The sequence below is a fragment of the Talpa occidentalis genome, unplaced genomic scaffold (genome assembly GCF_014898055.3).
Source record: "Talpa occidentalis isolate TD23 unplaced genomic scaffold, MPIMG_talOcc4v2.1 talOcc4.17, whole genome shotgun sequence".
NCBI lineage: Eukaryota > Metazoa > Chordata > Mammalia > Eulipotyphla > Talpidae > Talpa > Talpa occidentalis.
The window spans coordinates 39,534,331-39,554,735 of record NW_023601754.1 but is presented as its reverse complement, the minus strand read 5'-3'; the positions used below and the strand labels follow the sequence as shown (position 1 = coordinate 39,554,735).

The 20,405-nt window shown below is 45.7% G+C and overlaps 2 protein-coding genes across 8 annotated transcripts in view; both read right to left on the bottom strand.

The window, feature by feature from the left end:
* The window catches only part of ZNF527 (zinc finger protein 527), a 31,904-nt gene extending 30,552 nt beyond the window's left edge, over positions 1-1,352 (bottom strand). For 2 of the 3 annotated variants that reach the window (XM_054697152.1, XM_037517909.2), the window contains exon 1: positions 1,295-1,352. The gene's annotated coding sequence lies outside the window, so the exon portion shown is untranslated. Of the gene's footprint in view, positions 1-1,024; positions 1,196-1,294 lie in introns of those variants that run through there. The other variant, XM_037517910.2, reaches the window with a different exon arrangement.
* A 4,870-nt stretch (positions 1,353-6,222) lies between these two features.
* Positions 6,223-20,405, bottom strand: part of ZNF383 (zinc finger protein 383) — an 83,516-nt gene continuing 69,333 nt past the window's right edge. For 3 of the 5 annotated variants that reach the window (XR_008552492.1, XR_008552491.1, XR_008552493.1), the window contains 7 exons: positions 17,523-17,628; positions 16,912-16,968; positions 14,537-14,663; positions 14,130-14,225; positions 9,302-13,204; positions 7,764-7,850; positions 6,224-6,668 (listed from right to left, as the gene is read on the bottom strand). Coding sequence is in view for 1 of the 5 variants with exons in the window: in XM_054697119.1 (XP_054553094.1) it covers positions 12,009-13,204; positions 14,130-14,225; positions 14,537-14,663; positions 16,912-16,920 (1,428 nt within the window). In the remaining 4 variants the exon portion in view is untranslated. Of the gene's footprint in view, positions 6,669-7,763; positions 7,851-8,904; positions 13,205-14,129; positions 14,226-14,536; positions 14,664-16,911; positions 16,969-17,522; positions 17,629-20,405 lie in introns of those variants that run through there. The other 2 variants (XR_008552494.1, XM_054697119.1) reach the window with 2 other exon arrangements.

The following is a 20,405-nucleotide window of genomic DNA, read 5'->3' as shown; positions in this document are numbered from 1 at the left end:
TGTTGTATAAATACATAAATCTTAAAAAAAAAAAAAAAAAGAAGAAAGTCTTTCAAGTTTCCATTTGTAAACACCTATGTATCCCTTTAGGAATTGTTTTCCAAGATTGAAATGAGCCATCCCCTCTGAAGGAAGGTGTGGAAAAGACTCCACTCCTCCTCTCACCTAAGACCTTGGGCACGTTAATACATCTCTCAGAGCCTTTCTTTCCTCACTGGCAAGATTGTGTGAGCCAACTCCTGGCACAGAGAAATGCCATCCATGTTGCTACACACACATTTGGAAAGGAAATGAAAACATTTTTATTCATTGAGAGAGTCAGAACCAAAAATTTAGTTCCTTTGGTACATTAGAAAGAGCCATGGGTCAGACTCCCTCAGCACCAAACAAGGAAAAGTTTTGACAAGGGCAGAGCTAACACTGCAAACTCCCTGGAGAGGAAGACTGGGCTTTGAGGTTGGGCTTTCCTCCCCCAGAAGATATCAATGTGAGGATGACCTCACTACCATGTCGTTAGAACGCATCCCCGTGACTGATGCTACTGAAGGAAGTGAACCAGACTAACTTCCCACCACCATAAGGTTCTTAGTCCAAGGTCAAAGGCAACTAATTCTCTCCAACATCTGCAAACTGAGGGCTCCCATTTTTCACTCTCATAATGTTGGGAAAGATCAAAGGAGTTGAATAATTAAAAGCAAGGAAGCTGGAGCCACACAGACTGGGCTCAAGTTCTGTTTCTGTCCCTTATTAACTGTGAATTTGGGCAAGTAGTTTTAATCTCTCCTGGTTCACAATCACAAAGTAGGTCCCCCACCAGCAAGTCATGAGTCTCACATGCACACTCTCACCCAATCACACATATACACATGGTCACACAGTCATAGCTGTGATGTCACATACACACACGTTTGTGCCTTAGCACAGAGATGGCCACACACAATTACTCACAGTCATACATACACTCGCACATACAGTAACATACATAACAGGTCACACACCCTGTCACCATTACACAAAATAATACCTGCAGAGACGGACGGTCATGGCCACACGGCCCGCTGTCACACGCATTCAGTCACAGCTGTATCCGCGGGCACAGGTCCAACACACACCTTCACCCATTGGCTCAACGTCACACCTGCAGCCTCTCACCCGGTTACACGCAGTGACAGGACAGACTCCCAGGCAGTCCCCGCCTGGTCCCCGGCCCCGCCGGCCCCTGCCCGCGCCTGCCGGGCCCTGCCTAAGCCTGGCCCTGAACACCGGTTCCCGCGGGTACCCCGGACCAACTCACCTGCCGGCGCCGCGGGCTCTGGAATCCCGCCCTGCGCCCCAGGAGCCGCGACGTCGCCTCCCAGAACCCCCCGCGGGGCGGGGCGGGGCGGGGCCTGAGGTGCGAGGGCCCTTGTTCCCGGGGGGAAACATACAACAGCCGGATCAGAACCAGCCAATCAGCTTTTCTTTCCAACCGCGAAAACCACCACCCCCATCCCAGAATGCTTTGTGCCGCGGCCCTCTCTGCTGAACTACACTTCCCAGAGGTCTCCGAGGCGGAGGTAGCGCCTCTGCAGCCGGGGAGGTAGCGCGGGTCTGAGTGCTGCGAGCGACCCCGGGCAGTCCTGGACACTCAGTGACCTTGGGCGACTGTGTGTGCGGAGACGGTGAAGTTACGTGTGACCGTGCCTCTGATTGAAATGCTCGGTGTGGAGGTTTGCGTGTGACCGGCGTTGTACACTTTCGTGCGTGCGCTCAGCGAAACGGTGGATTCTGTCCCTGCCGTGAGCTGTATTTTCAGTGACGTCCTGTGATCGCAGGTCGTTGTGTGACAGATTCTGGGTCCGTCACTAGAGAATGTAAGATGTATGCAAGGGAAGTGGCGGGATTTAGGCGTGTTGGTTTCTGTAACTGTCTTCCTACCCCAGAGGTCGCAGTAGTTTATATGTGACAGGCAGTGGGGGTTTGCTTGTTTCTGGGCTTGCTTTTAGGGCAAGAGAAATGATTTCGGAGAAGAACGAGAGTAGCAAACAGTAGTGATTGAGCCCCAAAACTTAAGGACTTGAAACTACAGCAGTTGGGTGGTTACTAGCGGGAAGGGTTTTCTGCTGGTCTCCCTTGCCTGCGCTCTGAAGAGTCAGCTAGGGCTGGCTGGGACTGGGTGGACTGGAGTGCATCCCTTGCATTGCACCTGGCATGCTGTTTGTGTGTCCTCTTATGTCTGATGAGATTGGATTTCCGACTAAAGCCTCGCCCACACTTCCTGCAAATATAGGGCTTCTCTCTTGAATGTATCCTCTGGTGTCTAACAAGGTGTGACTGCCAGCTAAAGCCTTGCCCACACTTCCTACACACATGAGGCTTCCCCCTGAGTGTGTTCTCTGGTATGTAATGAGAGTTAATCTATCACAAAAGCCTTGCCCACACTCCCTGCACACAAAGGGCATATCACCAGAGTGTGCCCTCTTGTGCCTGAATAGGTTTGGCTTCTGGCTAAACCTTCTACCTCAATCCCTGCGCAGGAAGGGCTTTTCCCCTTCCACCAGAGCGTGTCCTCTGGTGGGTGATGAGAGTGGACTTATCATTAAAGCCTCGCCCACACTCCCTGAATATAAATGGCTGCACCCCTGAGTGTGTCCTCTGGTGTGTGATGAGGTTGGATTTCTGGGTAAAAGCTCACCCACACTCTCTGCATACGAATGGTTTCTCCCCTGGGTGTAACCTCTGGTGTTTGTTGAGGTTTGACTTCAGGCTGAAGTGCTACCACACTCCAGGCACACATAAGGTTTCACCCCCGAGTGTATCCTCTGGTGTATCTTGAGGTTTGACTTCCAGCTAAAGTGACGCCCACATTCTGTGCACACGTAAGGTTTCCCCCCTGTGTGTGTCCTTAAGTGTCTGATGAGGTATGAGTTCTGGCTAAAGCCTTGTTCGCATTGTCTGCAAAAGTAAGGCTTCTCTCTAGAATGTGTCCTCTTGTGTCTGTTGAGGTGTGAATGCTGGCAAAAGCCAGGCCCGCACTCCCTGCAAAGGTAAGGTTTCTCCCCTGAGTGTGCCCTCTGGTGTGTGTTGAGGTTTGACTTCAGGCTAAAGCTCTGCCCACACTCCTTGCACACAACCGGCTTGATTCCTGAATGTGTCCTCTGATGGGTATAAAGGTTTGATTTCCAAGTAAAACATTGTCCACACTCCTTGCACACATAAGGTTTCTCTCGCGAATGTGTCCTCTGGTGTGTGGTGAGGTTTGACTTCCAAGTGAAACCTCGCCCACATTCCTTGCACACATAATGCTTCTCCTCAGGGAATGTCCACTGGTTTTTGCTGAGGATGGACACACTGCCAAAGCTTTGTCCCCAGGCAGTGTACAGGAAAGGTGTCTTCCCAGTGTGTGTCTTCCGGAGGCTGAGTAGATTGCACTCCTTGATAAATCCTAGTCCAAACACTCCATATTTGATTTCTCCAAATCCTGAGACTTCTAGATCATTCAATACTTGGTCTAAATTCTTAAGGTGGATCCTCCTGTCTACACTGGGCCCTCTAATCACCACTGTGCTGTCTTCCTTGGACCCTACCGGCAGCTCGTCCCTGGGGCTGGAGCATGCCTGTGAAGTGCCACTGTTGCTGACTCTCCCAAACCAGGGCTTGGAGTCTTGTTCTCCATCTTGGATTTCTGTTTGCTCATCTGAGCAGGTTTGATCAAAGAGTTGGTGCTGCTGCTATTTCTGATCTTCTGGATGCTGCTTCTGTGGATGGAGAGGATTTCCTGCACATAAACTTGAGAATAGCTGAGGGAGGTGACTGACCCACACGTGCTGGCTGAGGGCTTGCTGACTCGAGAATGCCAGAGGGCAGGAGTGACAAGGTTGAATTTCTAGCTTTGATCCTGCTAATGAACGAATATTTTTCATTAGGGCTGCCTAAGTCATTTTACTCACTCGTCATTCATAATATATATATACATCGTGAGTTTTGTTCCACTCAGACATCTTTCCCAAGATCTAGTTTTCATTCCAGTTTATGCATTACATTTTTTTAATGTTCTTTTTTTAAAAATTATTTTTGTATAGAAGAACTGGGGTGTAGGCCAGAGGTGTGGGTGCTGAGAGGATTCACCAGAAACAAAAAGGGGAAAACAGGCAAACTTACTGAAATACACTGCTAAGGGGAGCAGCGGGCAAGAGGTCTGCTGTGCCGTATGACTGTTAGCTCCTTGACTGGGGATCGAACTGAGACCATAGCGGTAATTCCTCTGAGACTTAACCCCAAGGCCACCAAGGAGGCCCTGCATTACATTTTTTTAAAGATTTATTCATTTATGCATACAGGAGCTGGGGTACAGGCCAGAAATGTGGGGGGTGAGAGGATTCACCAGAGAAAGAGCGGGGAACAGAACAGGCAGATTGACTGAAGTACACTGCTGAGGGGAGCAGCGGACGAGTCAGGAGAGGTCTGCTGCGCCATGTGGATTGCTCCCTGACCAGCCAGGGGATTGAACTTTTGCTGCAGTGGCTGCGGACAGCTTCATAGGTTGCGTCTTAACCCCCTGCGCCACATTTTTTTGCAGGAGTTAGCAATCTTGGCTGCTAGGACAAAACCTGTATGCAACTTGTTTTTGTATTACCTACAAGCCAGAAATGATTTTTCAAAGGGTTGAAATAAAAATAAAGAACACAATGTGACAGATGTCATGGAAAGCTTAAAAGATTTGTTCTGTGGTCCTTTATAAAAAATTTTATTAATGCCTGCCTACTGTAATGTAGAAAACTTATAAGAAAACTTATACCAAGGATTTATGATATATACAATGTGCTGAAATAGAGAAAAATTATCAATGAAGAATTCTATTCTCACAAAACTGTCCTTCCAAAATGAACCTGATGGGGCCTTCCTGGTGGCACAAGGGGTTAAGTTGCAGCACTATGAGGCTGTCCAGAATTTGATCCCCAGCCAGGGAGGTGACCTACATGGCACAGCAGATCTCTCCTCTCTTGCCCGCTCTCAGCAGTATATTTTATTTTATTTTATTTTTTTATTTAGAGGCATGTTTTATTTATTTGTTTGTTTGTTTTGTTTATACATGCACTGGGTACAGTCAGAAGCGCGGGAGGGTGAGAGAATTCACCAGAGCCAGAGCAGGCAGAAGGACCGAAGTACACTGCTGAGGGGAGCAGCGGGCGGCAGGAGAGGTCTGCGCGCCATGTGGGACCCTCCTCCGGTGGCCGGGGAGCAGCCGGGGATCGAACCGGCGCTGCAGAGGCCGCGGGCAGCTTCGCAACCCAACGCTCAACCGCTGCGCCACCGGGGAGGCCCTCAGCAGTATATTTTAGTCTGCCTGTTCTGCTCCCCACACTGTCTCTAGTGAATCCTCTTATCCCTGGCACCTCTGGCCTGTACCCCAGTTCTTGTATGCATAAATAGTTTAAAAAATGAAACATATTCAATAAAGATATTCATGGATATTCACACATACTTGGAGTACCTGTTGCCTTGCAAGGAATACTGCATAAGTCCTTCAGGCTGAAAAGATATAATACCAGAGACAGATGCAAATCCACAGGTAGGAATAGATGCCAGCTCACCTGGTAGAGACGTGGATATATATAAAAGACCCTTTTTAATTTCTCTAAATGCTTAAGGCTATCCTAAAAGGCAATAACAAAAAGATAATTTTTCAACAATTTTAATCTTTTTCAGTTTACTGAGACTCATTTTTTGGCTGAGATCAGATGACCTAACTACAATACTACAATTGTGGGATACAGACACACACACAACACACATATTTTACTGGAACTAACAGTATTAATAAAAAGTGGACTTGATGAATAAAAATGTATATTTTAATTCTCAAAGCAGCATTAAGAAAATAACTCCAGGGCCTCCCCAGTGGCACAGTGGTTGAGTGCTGGCTTGCAATGCTGCCCGCAGCCTCTGCAGCGTTGGTTCAATCCCCACCTACTGGGTGAGGGTACCACATGGCACGCAGACCTCTCCTGCCGCCCGCTGCTCCCCTCAGCAGTGTACTTTGTCAGTCTGCCTGCTCTGCTCTCCACTCTGACTCTGGTGAATTCTCTCGCCCTCCTGCGCTTCTGACTGTACCCAGTGCTTGTATAGATAAATAAATGAATCTAAAAAAAAAAAAAAATAACTCCGGGGGCCTCCCTGGTGGCACAGAGCTTAGGGTCTCAGCACTACCAAGCTATCGGTAGCCACTACAACACGAGTTCAATCCCCGGCCAGAGTGCTGACCCACATGGTGCAGCAGACCTCTCCTATCTTGCCTGCTGCTCCCCTCAGCAGTGTATTTCAGTCGATCTGCCTGTTCTGCTCCCCACTCTGTCTCTGGTGAATCTTCTCACCCCCTGTACCTCTGGCCTGCACCCCAGTTCTTGTATGCATAAATAAATCTTTAAAAAAAGAAAAAAAGAAACTAGGAAACAAGGGAAGTCCCTCCATCACCTGGGGAGAACAGTCTGGAAGAGAGGCCACTCCAGGCAGCCTTCCCAGGGACCTGGCAGACCCAGAGAAGAGCTTCCTTCTAGCATCTGAGAAATGCCTCCTCCTGTGGTGTCCACCAAAGGGCAGAGTTCAGTCCACCCTGAGTCACACTTACCTGGATAGAGGCCCAGCAGTTGCTGTTTCTCTTCTACCCAGGGCTCTTCCCCTCACGCCAGCTGAGAAATGAGTTTTAGTTTGGAAAATGGAATTTCTGCTCATGGGAAAAGAAAACAAGGACCCTTGGTTGTAGGCTCAAGGGGCCATTCCAGAACTCAGGGCCAAAACAGGTAGGAGGGGAGACAAGAGACTTGGGGACAGTGACCTGGCTGCAGTGGAAGGGTCGAGTGAGTAAGGTGCCTTCACGCAAGAAGATAGCACATCAACACTTGGTGAATGATAATCTCCTGGGTTTGGAACATGATAAAAATAAAGAGAGCCCCAGCCTTGGAAGAGAGGCTGGGAAGTGCAGAGTATCATTCACAATATGAGTAATCTACCAGCAGGCAGCCACTCTAAATCCAGAATTATGCTGAGAAAAAAAGGAAAGCCTTCCTGATGGCTCAAGGGGTTGAATGTCAGCACTGTGAAGTTATCCACAGCCTCTGCAGGATGAGTTTGATCTCTGGGTCAGGGAGCTACCACATGGCATAGCAGACCTCTCTCACCCGCTGCTCCCCTCAGCAGTGTATTTCAGTGGATCTGCCTTTTCTGCTCCCCACTCTGTCTCTGGTAAAACCTCTCACCCCCCACACCTTTGGCCTATACCCCAGGTCTTGTGTGCGTAAATAAATAAATCTTAAAAAAAAAAAAAGTCTTAACACTGGCACCTTGCAATCCTCCCACACCGTGGCAAGGGTAATATGCCCAGTGGCCTGACATCTGATTAACGTGCTTGTCTGCCCTCATGCAACGAGTATGTCTTTCCCCTTCTCTTCAGCTTAGCGAACCCTTAGGGGCAGCTCAAACAGCCCTTCTGGAAGAATGCCCCCTCCCCAACCACTTCAGCCTCAGGCATCTCTGCTGCCTCCTGGCCATTAACCTGCATCCTTCCACTGCACAGCTGAGCAGGATGTCTCAGGTACTTTTATTTCACCTGCTCCCTGTGTATTCCCAGCTAACAACCTCATGGGAGGCTGAGGGATGGAGAGAGCAGAGAGGGATCCCGAGAGGGGAATCTATGTACCAAGAATCACAACTGCAGGACCAGGAGTGAACTTTGGCCCCTACCAACAAAGCAGACGCCAAGACAGAATCTTCTAGGGACCGCTCACCTCTTCTTTGGTTCTCAGGAGCCCCGTGGCCATCTTCCTTGGCCCCCGAGTGCTCTCCTTGGCGAAGGGCAAACTCAGAAGACAGGTCTGGGGATGAGGAGAGAAAATGAGAGCATGCCAGGTTGAAAACCTCTTCCTGTGAGCCACACCGAGGTCGGGGCCACCGCTGGGGGTGGGAGTGCCACAGAAATCACCAGGGGGACCCAATTTCCATTCACTGGACCCTGGCACCAGGCGCAGGGTGACCGCGCACCCTCCCGCTCAGCCCGAGCTCTGGCTGGGGGGCCGTGCCATGTCCCCCAGCGCGGTGAGGGCTGTCTCCGACTATGGACTGGGATAAAATGTAAAGACACAGCATGGAGGTGCCCACAGGGCTGCTCAGAGGCAGCCCTGCGTCTCCCCGCTGGCGTCCTGGGGAGCAACACCGGGAGAAGCGGGCGGCGGGGGGGGGGGGGGGGGGGGGGGGGACTGGGAGGGGGGAAGCGAGACGGGCGGAGCGGACGGGGCCAGGGCTGGAGCGCACGCACGGATCCCGGGTGCACCTCGCCAATCCCGGGGCCGCAGGGCCGCAGCGCGGGGCAGCCGGGGCGGGGAGGCCCCCCACCCCCGCCGGTCGGAAGTGTCCCCGGGCGACCAGGGTCCGCGCTGAGGGGCGCGCGGCGGGGGCTCGGGGGCGGCCGCAGGGGCCCCGGGGAGTGCGGCCCCGGCGCCGGGAGGTCCTCCAGCGGAGGGGGCTGTGCTGTGGACGCGGGGTGACCCACACCTGCGCGGCTCGCGGCGCCCCGCGTTCCCCTGGACCCCAAGGGTTCGTCGGTTTCTCCTCCCAGGGCCAGTGAGATCTGCGGGGCTGCTGGGACACCCGCGGGTGCTCCGCGCAGGGTTTGCGGACCCCTCGGCCCAGACCTTGACGGCGGGGGCGGCTGTGCACCCCAACACCGGGACTCGCTCCGTGTGCCCCTGAAGCGGCAAAGTGAGCCGGGATGGGCGAGGCCCGATCTGCTGGCAAACCCCCCCAACCCCCCACCCCACCCCCCCACCCCCGACAGCTGAGACCCTGGCCCAGCGTCCCCGGGTGGACGCAGGGGTGCCAGGACCCACAGGCAACGCCAAGGCTGTTTTCGGGGGGAATGGGATTGGCTGGAGCCGACTCCCGAAAGCGGGTGGGAGCGGCTCTGGACCACGGGAGGTGGGAGGCTGCGCGGACCCCGGGCCCAGAGCAGTTGTGTGGTGGGTCCTGTGGCTTGATTCGGAAGCCCGAGGGGTCTGTTTTGGCGGGTGGGGGACAATAGGGGACTGAGGGGAAACTTCCCATCGGTGGCGTGGGTGGGTGGGGTGAAAAGGAGACGTGATTCTGACCGTTCTCTCATGGATTTTTTTTACATAGTTTTTGATATCTAAAGAGAATACATTTTTATCTTGATTACTAAGGGGTTTTGTTTCATTGTTGTTTCTTATCCTCTTAAATTTAACACCCACCGTCCGACCTGGACGGAGAGATGAGTAGCTTTAACACTATAATGAACCTCATTGGCACTGACCTGTCCGTCTTCGTGGCTATTTTCGGTCCAGGTAATAAGATGTCATCTTGAGGACAGTGAAGTGATCACTCTTCTGAGCCTGCGCTTTGAAACACAACCGGTTAACTTAACAAAAGATGCTTTTTTTTTTTTTCTCATTTAAAACAGGAGGGGCCCCTCCCTGGTGGCCCAAGGGGTTAAGCACAGCACTGTGAAGCTATCCCCAACCTCTGCAGCACGAGTTTGATCCAACTTCCATCCCTGGCCAGCCTTGAAGCTGACCCATGTAGCACAGCAGACCTTTTCTGTCTGGCCTGCTGCTACCCTCAGCAGTGTATTTCGGTCAGTCTGCTTGTTCTGTTCCCCACTTTGACGCTAGTGAATCCTCCCGCTCCCACCTCTGGCTTATACCCCAGTTCTTGTATGCATAAATAGATATATCTTTAAAAATAATAATGAAGTAAAATGGGGAGGGGTAGTTTTGACCCATTGTTACAAGTCCATCCTGCTGTTCTTGCAAGATAATAGCAAATTTCTTGCAGAAATATTTCCTGCTGAAATAGCAAATGACCATGAAGATCACCACGGTGTCAGCTGGATGGAGGGTCAGTCCAGCACCCAGCTCCAGTCCCGGTGACACAGCTCACCAAGGATTTCATATCCATGAATGTGGAATAATTGTTAACAGAATTTCCAGTAACCCCAAGTCAGGCCTGGTGCTGTACGGAACATAAATGAAATGGAGGGACTGAAAGGCAACAGGCTGGGGACGGTGAACACACTCTGAAGAGAATATCAGGCTGAGAGGCTGTATCTATAAAGCAAATGTACATTTGTTATAATAAAGCAAACTTAATATAATTGCAAATCTTAACTCATGTTAATCATGAGGACATGGAATATTCAGACATTTAATGTATATCCTATGGTTACTGTTTCTCCCATTGTGATCAAATGTGCTCTGCTTTTTTTGAGAACAAATTACTAAGAAAATATTATGATCTCTTCCTGCCTTTCAACTGCCGTGCTTTGAACTTTCTATTATTATAGTCACAAGATTTTAGACTGACACTAGTCTTTGAGCAGCATAAAAGATGATGTCTGAAGACAACAGAAACATACTTTTTCTTTTCCTATAGAGATCCCATGCAGAATGATGTAGAAAAACTTTGCTATCCTGATTACATACATTTCTTTTTTTTAACTGAATTCATTGACTTATACAAAGATAAACAACATGGCTAAAATCTTTTTGACAAATAATAATTATGAAAATGAGTGTACCAATGATAAAGTAAAAAACCTTACCGTGATAGGAACAGTTCTAAGCACTTTACATTTATTAATTCATTTAACTCTCACAACAAACTAAACATACAGCAAGATTATATATAAAGATACATGAGAAGTAAAATGCCATTAACATATGTTAAAAGGTAAAAAAAAAAAGGGGGGGGGCCTCCCTGGTGGTGCAAGGGGTTAAGACACAGCACTATGAAGCTATCAACACTCGCTGCAGCACTAGTTTGACCCCAGGCCAGGGAGGTGACCCACATGGCACAGCAGACCTCTCCTGTCTCTCCCGCTGCTCCCCTCAGCAGTGTACTTCGGTCAGTCTGCCTGTTCTGCTCCCCTCTCTGTCTCTGGTGAATCTTCTCACCCTCAACATCGCATCTTGGGCCTGCACCCCAGCTCTTGTATGCATAAGTAAGTCTTTAAAAAAAAAAAGGAAAAAAAAAACCTAGAAAATAAACAATAGTGTGATAACAGCGGTATGGGGTTGGAATTCGGGTTAATAAAAAGGAAGAAAACAGTTTACAAGGAAAAAATGTAGATGATTTTAGCCATTAGAATAAATGCTTTAAAAGAAAAAACAAGCACCCAGAAATAAATGTTGGGTCATATTAATCAGAACAGAATCTATAACGGCAAAAACTTCAATGCATCCATAACACAAAAAATAAATTCATTTTCAAGTTATTAAATGTCATCAGAATAATACATATATATATATTCACTAAAATGGCAACCAAATTTCTTGGCATGATGAAAGCAAGTGAGCACACAACATGCGAACCATGATGACTTTCTTTAAAATCAAAGGCTCAGAGGATTTGCTCTACCATCTGAGAGTAGTTATCTGTAACTGATAAGATTAAAATAAGCCTTTGCTTTTTGATAGTGTTTTACAATAAGAAAATATAAATACGTGAAATGAAACAAAAAGATGAACACTGACTTCAAAAAGTCATAATTCTACAAGGAACATAAAAAAAAAAATCACACAATTTAAACAGTGTGATATTGGTGCAAGCACAAATAGATAGATCAGAAAAGACAGCCCTGAAACGCATGCAAATATAAATAGAAGGTATCATCAAAACGGTAGAGAATAACAATAAGAGAGGAATTACTGAACATCTGCCATTCGTGTAAGTGTGGGGTTTGGGCGGAAGGCAAATGTCAATTTAGAATTTGAATTCAAAATTTAGAGTGAAATATATTTATATTTAAAAAGTTCAGAAACAACAGTGAAAAAGAGTAACTATCAAACAGGAATTCTCTGTTTAAAAATATTAGGAAATAGGGCTTCCCCTGGTGGCACAGCAGTTGAGAGGTTCGTTCCCCCGCCACCGGCGAGGGTCCCACAAAAAAAAAATATGTATATATAGGAAATAAATCTTTAAAAAATAAAATATTAGGAAAGTGACAAGAGTTTTCATTTTCATTATTCATCAGTATGAATTCCCTGATGGCGAATGAGATCTGAGCCACTACAGAAGGCCTTCCCACAATCTTTGCAGTTATAGGGCTTTTCGCCACTATGAATTCTTAGATGCCGAGTAAGATTTGAGCATTTATTAAAGGCCTTTCCGCATTCACTACATTCATATGGCTTTTCATCTGTATGAATTCGCTGATGTTGAAAAAGTTGCGAGTTCTGAGTAAAGGCCTTTCCACATTCCAGACATTCAAAGGGTTTCTCACCAGCATGAATTCTCTGATGCTGTCGAAGCTGTGAGCTCTGAGTAAAGGCCTTTCCGCACTCCTTACACTCATAGGGCTTCTCACCAGTGTGAATCCGCTGGTGGTTGGTAAGCGCTGAGCCACTACTAAAGGCCTTCCCACATGCTTTGCATGCGTAGGGTTTCTCACCTGTGTGGATTCTCTGATGCTGAACAAGTTTTGAACTCTGTGTAAAAGCTTTGCCACATTCCTTACATTCATAGGGCTTCTCACCTGTATGAATTCTCACATGTTGAAAAAGCTGTGAGCTCTTAGTAAAGGCCTTCCCACACACTTTACATTCATAGGGTTTTTCACCTGTGTGAATTCTCTGATGGTCAATAAGATTTGAGCAGTAACTAAAGGCCTTTCCACATTCCTTACATTCATAAGGTTTTTTACCAGTGTGAATTCTCTGATGTTGAGACAGGTACGAGCTACAACTGAAGGCCTTTCCACATTCCTTACATTCAAAGGGTTTTTCACCAGTGTGAATTTTTTGATGCCGCGCAACATGTGAGCCACAACTAAAGAATTTCCCACACTCCTTACATTCATAAGATTTTTCAGCAATATGCAGTCTCTGATGTTGAATAAATTGTGAATTCTGACTAAAGACTTTCCCACACTTCTTACATTCATAAGGCTTCTGTTCATTATTCATTATTTGATGCAGAGTGAAGAATGTCTGTTGAATGAGTGTGGGCATGTACTCATCAGTGAGTATCTCTTGGCTGAAATTCCCATTTGGATATCCCAGCTGGCTTTCAAAGTGGCTTCTATATTCCAAAACATCCCGAAAACGGGAGTACTCAAGGCCATGCTTTGTAAGTCCCATTATCTCCCTCTGGCATGATTCTATTTCATAAACTTCCTTCTTTAGAGATAATAACTTGGTTTCACACATTGATTCCAGATCTGAAAGAAAATGAAATGGCAAAAATCCTTTTCCCCATTTGTGAAAAATCAAACTTTTATAATAAACAGAACATTAAAGTAAAAACATTACTTGTTTAATCTGAAAAAATATGTATGAAATACATAGAAATTAATGATATAAATCAGGAAGGGGTGGCAAGAGACTATGAAAATAGAAAATTACAAGGAGGGCCTTTCTGGTGGCTCAAGGGGTTAAGTTTCAGCTCTATGAAGCTATCCACAGTCACTGCAGCACGAGTTCTGTCCCTGGCCAGGGAGCTGACCCACATGGTGCAGCAGACCTCTCCTCTCTGGCCTGCTGCTCCCCTCAGCAGTGTATTTCAGTCAGTCTGCCTGTTCTGCCCCCCACTCTGTCTCTGGTGAATCCTCTCACTCCCCAGCACCTCTGGCCTCCACCCCAGCTCTTGTATGCATAAATAAATAGATCTTTAAAAAAATAAAATATGAGGGGCCTCCCTGGTGGTGCAGAGGGTTGAGCGGCACACTGTGAAGCTGTCTGCAGCCTCTGCAGTGCGGGTTTGATTCCCCGCCAACCAGGGAGATACCCACAAGGCGTGGTAGACCTCTCCTGTCTCACCCGCTGCTCCCCTCAGCAGTGTTTTCGGTTGTCTGCCTGTTCTGCTCCCGGCTGTCTCTGGGGAATTCTCTCACCCTCCAGCGCCTCTGGCCTGAACCCCAGTTCTTGTGTAAATAAATGAATCTTTAAAAAAAATGAAATATGGGTAAAAGTTTTCTTTGGAGGGGAAATGAAAGATACTTTCTACTTGAAATTAAGAAAGATGTGAGGAAGAGTAGTGAGGAAGGAATAAAACAGGTCATTTATAAAATCATGCTGAAAGGTCTCAGATACTGTTTCTTCACTCATCAGCTCAGTGATGAGCTGCTCCCCTCCATCATTTCTCACCTGAACACAGGCCTCTTGTCAGCTCCCTGCCAAGCATCCAGGGCTCTTTTCCTTGTTCCAACAGGGAGATAACTTGAGGCTTAGGAATGTAAAGTCCTGCTCCAAGAAAAGATATGGAACATGGTTATGTTGCGGGTAAGTCAGATCCAGTGGAAAGATCCAGGCCATTGATGATCAAAGAAGAGCTGTCACAACAGAATCAGCCAAAGAAAGATGAAGAGGAAGCTTCAGTCCTAGCCAACTGCAACTGCCTACTTCCTACTCTTCCTTTTCATTCCAGCTCAAATCACTCACTGGCAAACAGGGAACAGAAATTCAGCAGGTAACGCACACGGCAGCTGAGAAATTCACTGAGGAAGCGGCAGACATTCCAGAGAAGTCTAAATTACTGGCAAAGGTGCCCTTACCCACTGAAAGTAGGTTGCTGTAGTTCTCCAACATCACATCTCTGTACAAGGCTCTCTGTACAGGGTCCAGGCACCCCCACTCCTCCTGGGAGAAGTCTACTGACACATCACTGAATACCACTGACCCCTGAAACAGGAAACATATGGATTACTTGTATAATAAAAGAAATGCTTTAGGGACTCCCTGGTGGCATAAGGTTAAGTCTCAGCGCTATCATCCCTAAGGCTTGAGTTCGATCACCGGTCAGGGAGCTTACCTACATGGTACAGCAGGCCTCTGGCCTACACCCCAGTTCGACGACACAAAAACAAAGAAATACTTTAGAGACCATTGCATTTGTGTTGTGAGGCAAAGCATTTGAGCAATTATAGTTGTGTCTCTGAGAACCGTTATCTTTAGATTTCAGAAATAAATGCAAGAGTTATTAGCTTGCACCAGTCAGCAAATTCCTCACTCTGTCCACTGAAAAGAAATAATGACTTGCTCAGAAGTAACGAGCGCTGCTTGTGTCAGGGGCTGAATCGGTCAGTGACAGCACCAAATAAAAGAAAACGAAGCTCTTAGGGGAAAAGAATGATCTCAGGGGTGAGTCAGAAACGCACAGGAGGAATCTGAACACCTTTATACTGAAAAAGCAAGAGAGGTATCAAAAACAATTAGAAGTCTGTTAAAAAGACTTGGGAGTTAACTTAAAGAGTCTCCTACAGACTAAAACTGGAATAATTTGATGATCAAATGGAATGATCATATTAAAATTATTTAAATCCATGAGCTCATAACACTGACTTTAAAATTCCTGGATACCTTCTGTAGGAGTCTAAGAAATGAATTCAGTATTTTAAAAATGGTAAATAGGGGCCAACCTAGTGGCACAGGGGTTAAAGACACCACTATCAGGTTATCACCAGCCTCTGTAGCATGAGTTCGATCCCCGGCCACCCAGCCAGGGCACTACCAACATGGCACAGCAGATCTCTCCTGTCTAGCCTGCTGCTCCCCTCAGCAGTGTATTTCAGTTGATCTGTCTGTTCTTCTCCCCACTCTCACTGGTGAGTCCTCTCAACCCCCACACCTCTGATCTGTACCCCAGTTCTTATATGCATAAATAAATAAAACTTTAAAAAAAATAACAACAAAAATGGTAAATAAAAGGAAAGTAAATATTCTTTCCTATCTGAACTATCCTTAAGGGTAACCAAATAACAAATGAAAACTTTTACTGTGCAGATAGTATTCCACCTAATCTATGAAGAAGGAACAATAGAATTAAAATATCATTTTGCAATCTTTAGTAAACTGACAAATCTAGACAGCAACTGAAAATGCTGGCTAACATTTAAAAAAAGAGAACCAGGGCCTCCCCTGGTGGCTCAGGTGGTTGAGCACAGTGCTGTGAAGCTGTCCGCAGCCTCTGCAGCATGGGTTTGATCCCGGCTGGCCGGCGAGAATCCCATATGGCGCAGCAGACCTCTCCTGTCTTGCCCGCTGCTCCCCTCAGCAACGTATTTTGTCAGTCTGCCTGTTCTGTTTCCTACTCTGTCTCTGGTGAATCCTCGCACCCTCCCACACATGTGACCTGTACCCGGGTTCTTATATGCATGAATAAATAAATCTAAAAAAATAAAAAATAAAAAAAGAGAACCACATATAATGTGTATCCTAATACCTCCATCTTATTAAATCAATATCCAGCCAAGACAATAAATTCTAAAAATTTACTCTTGTTTCTTTTAAAAGAATGCACCAATTCCCTGGAGAGGGAAGAGAAATGAGATGCTCTGGGCCTTCCCAGTGCACAGCAGGTTGAGCGCCGTGCTGTGAGGCTGTCAGCAGCCTGGGCAATGCGGGTTTGATCCTGGCCGCCTGGCGAGAATCCCACATGGTGCAGCAGACCTCTCCGGTCTCACCTGCTGCTCCCCTCAGCAGTGTATTTCAGTAGATCTGCCTGTTCTGCTCCCCATATTGTCTCTGGTGAATCCTCTCACCCTCCCATGCATCAGGCCTGTACTCCAGCTTTTGTATAAAAATAAATAAATCTAGGCCTCCCCAGTGGCGCAGCAGTTGAGCGCTGGGTTGCCAAGCTGCCAGCAGCCTCTGCAGCGCCGGTTCGATCCCCGGCCACCAGGCGATTGTTCCACATGGCATGCAGACCTCTCCTGTCCCCTGCTGTTCCCCTCACCAGTGTACTTCAGTCCTTCTGCTTGTTCTGCTCTGGCTCTGGTGAATTCTCTCACCCTCCTGCACTTCTGACTGTACCGAGTGCTTGTATAAATAAATTAATTAAAAATAAATAAATAAATAAATAAATAAATCTTTAAAAAAAAAAAAAAAGAAGACTGAAATATCGAGAAGGCAAGAAGATATATCCACTCACCTGGGCCATGGTTTTCAGTACTGCAGGAGGTAATCAGTCCTCCCTGTGGCTGCTTCCCTGAAAAAACAGAGTTTTGAGAAGGCTGGCCTGGGGAAGCAAAGAAATGATCTAGAAGGGCCTCCCTGGTTGCCTAGAGGTTAAGTCTCTCAGTGTTCTCACCACGACGGCCTGAGTTCAACCCCTGGCCAGGGAGCTGACCCACAGGGTGCAGCAGACCTTTCCCATCTTACCTGCTGCTCCCCTCAGCAGTGTATTTCAGTCAATCTGCCTTCTCTGTTCCCACTGTCTCTGTTGAATCCTCTTACCCTCCTGTACCTTTGGTGTACACTCCAGTTCTTATATGCATAAATAAAATAAATCTTTAAAAAAATGCTCTAGAGGGCCTCCCTGGAGGTGCAAGGGGTTTAAGACACAATCTATAGGGAGTGGGCAGGGAAAGGTAGGATTGGGGTCAAAATCAGGGAGTTGCAATTGTATGGGGAATGTAAAAATAAAAAATTAAAAAAAAAAAAAAGACACAATCTATGAAGCTATCTACAGCCTCTGCAGCACAAGTTCAATCCCCGGCCAGGCAGCAACCCACATGGTGTAGCAGACCTCTCCTGACTCACCCACTGCTCCCCTCAGCAGTGTTTTCAGTCGATCTGCCTGTTTTGTTCTCCACTCTGTATATGGTGAATCCTCTCAGCCTCCACATCTCTGGCCTGTACCCCAGTCCTTGAATGCATAAATAAAGAAATCTTTAAAAAAAAATGCTCTAGAAATCACAATGGCCATACAGTCCTCAGATTGACTAAGAAAAACTACTTTCATTTCCTCTAGTTTAGGCTCTAATGATCTTATATTGTACAACCAAGTCCCACCTAATTTATGAAGACGGAACAATAGAATTAAATACCATTTTGCAGGACCGACCCAGTGGTGCAGTGGGTTGAGTGCAACACTGTGAAGCTGTCCACAGCCTCTGCAGCACGGGTTCATTCCCAGCTGGCCAGGGAGATTCCCACATAGAGCGGCAGACCTCTCCTGTCATGCCCGCTGCTCCCCTCAGCAATGCTTTTGGTCTGTCTGCCTATTTGCTCCCCACTCTGTCTCTGGTGAATCCTATCACCCTCCCGGGCCTCTGGCCTGTACCCCAGCTATTGCACAAATAAAATCTTTAAAAAATCTTTAAAAAAAGATTTAAAAAAAAAATCTTTAAAAAAAGTCAATCTTTAGAAAAAATCATTTTGCAAACGCTAATAAATTGATGAATCTAAACAGTGCCTGTCCATGTTGGCTAACATTTAAAAAATGAAAACCAGATATAATATGCATCCTAACAAAGTCACATATTACCACCTATGAAATATCTTTGACCAAAAAAAACCCAACTGAATCTGATTAAGCTTCTAGACCTAACTGCCAACATTTAGGAAACAAAATGTAACAGGTAAACAAATATTTGGTACCAACCAAATATTAATTAAGAATTCAGCCTTAAAGCTAGTCTGGTTGATATTTGTTTTCTGTATATTTGATGTTGGTAATTTGTGTCTTTCCTCCTGTTAGAATATATACTGAAGCTAAATGTATGCATAATCTATGACCCTAAAATTTCACTCCTAGGGGTACAGCCAACAGATATGGATTCATATATGCACCAAGACACAGACAAGAATTCTCATGGTAGTCTTGTTTATAATAGTGCTAGTGTGAATACAGTTCAAAAGTCAATCAACAGTGGAATGGCTAAATTATTGTCTATGCACACAAAGGAGTTCTAGTCAAACGAATATGCTCATTTTTATAAAATTCATCAAGTCCTTTACCTTAATTTCCGTATGTTTTGAAATGTATGTTACACTTTATTCATTCTTACAAACTTTATTTTATTTAGAACAGAAAAGGCAAAATTTTTAAAATACACAGCTAAGGGTAGTATTGTCAAAATAGGAGAGTTCTGCTGCTCCTGAAACATATGTTACACTTTTAAAGACACATGATATACCATTGTATCAGCAAATCTATCAAAAATTAAAATATCAGGGCTTCCCTGGTGGTAGAGGGGTTAAATCTTAGCTTTATCAAGCTATTGCCAGCCACTGAGGCAAGAGGTCCACCCTGGCTGGCTAGGGAGCTACCCAAGTGGTGCAGCAGACCTCTTCTATCTCGCCCACTGTTCCCCTCAGCAGTGTATTTCAGTCTTCCTGTTCTACTTCCCACTCTGTCTCTGATGAATCCTCTCACCCCCCACACCTCTGGCCTGTACCCCAATTATGGTATATATAAATAAATAAATCTTAAAAAAAAAAAGAATTTAACAGTACAATTATATTGAAAATATTTGGCACTACCTAGGAATTTTGAAGATACAAACATATTCCAGCAATACTATTTGTGTATGTTTATACCCTGAAAAGCATGCATATGTGCACCAGAATACTTATAATATGTTTACGACAGTTCTTTTAAAGAATCCCAAAATGGGGGTGCTGGGAGAGCCACATATAACAGCCAGAATGAGCCTAAGAAACATAATACTGTGTAAGAAAAGCACAGCTCAAAAAAATATATTACATATTAATATATTACATAATACATACAATATATTACATAGCACAATTTCTATAATTTAAAAGGGCACCAATATACTATATTGTTTATGCATGTGCATATATGTGGTTAAGTATTTTCAAAACAAAAACAGAAAAATAATTTTCACCAACTCATCAGGTTACCTAAAGGGTTGAAGAGGATAATTTCATTCCTTGGAGCAAATACAAATTTTTGTTACACAGGGGTTTCCTTTATAAACACTTCTTAAATTGTATGTCTGTATATTACTTTAAGCACTTTTCTGTACATATGCAATATTTGGTAATTTTTATAAAAGAAAACCTATATAACAATTATAAATAATTTTTAGTGAAATGTAAGATAGGAGACGGTAAATAATTCTGCCTTAATCTTGAAAACAGTATGCACTGGCACACTGAAAATTTATTTAGAAGGGAATAAATGACAATACTGACTGGTGTTGGTTTTCTTGTGCACTTTCAAACTTCCTATTTTTGAAAATTTTTTAAAAATTGTGTGTGTTTAAAAAAGAAAAAATTTAGCAGACTTAGGAGAAACTGAGTTATTTTCTAAGTTAATATGTGAACATTATGTAGAAGAAAATGAGAAAGAAAACTAGTATCTGTGGGTTCACCCCCAAGGTTTCCTATCATTTATTTGAGTGGAAGTTTCCATGCAGGAGAAGGAAAGCATAAAGGAAACACCACCGCACCTTGAACTTAGCCTGATCAGCGGCCATTCCTCTTTCCTCCCCTGGGGGCCTCCCTGAGAAGAACAGAACTGAGGGGAAGGAGAAGGAGAAAGGAATCTTGAGATGCCAGGCCTTTCTTGTGTCCAGGACTAACCAACCAGGTCAGAGGTAGGTGGTGGAGAATTACACCTGCCACCCATGGAGAAAAGGAGTGATGGGAAAAAGTGAGAAGCATCTAGGCAAC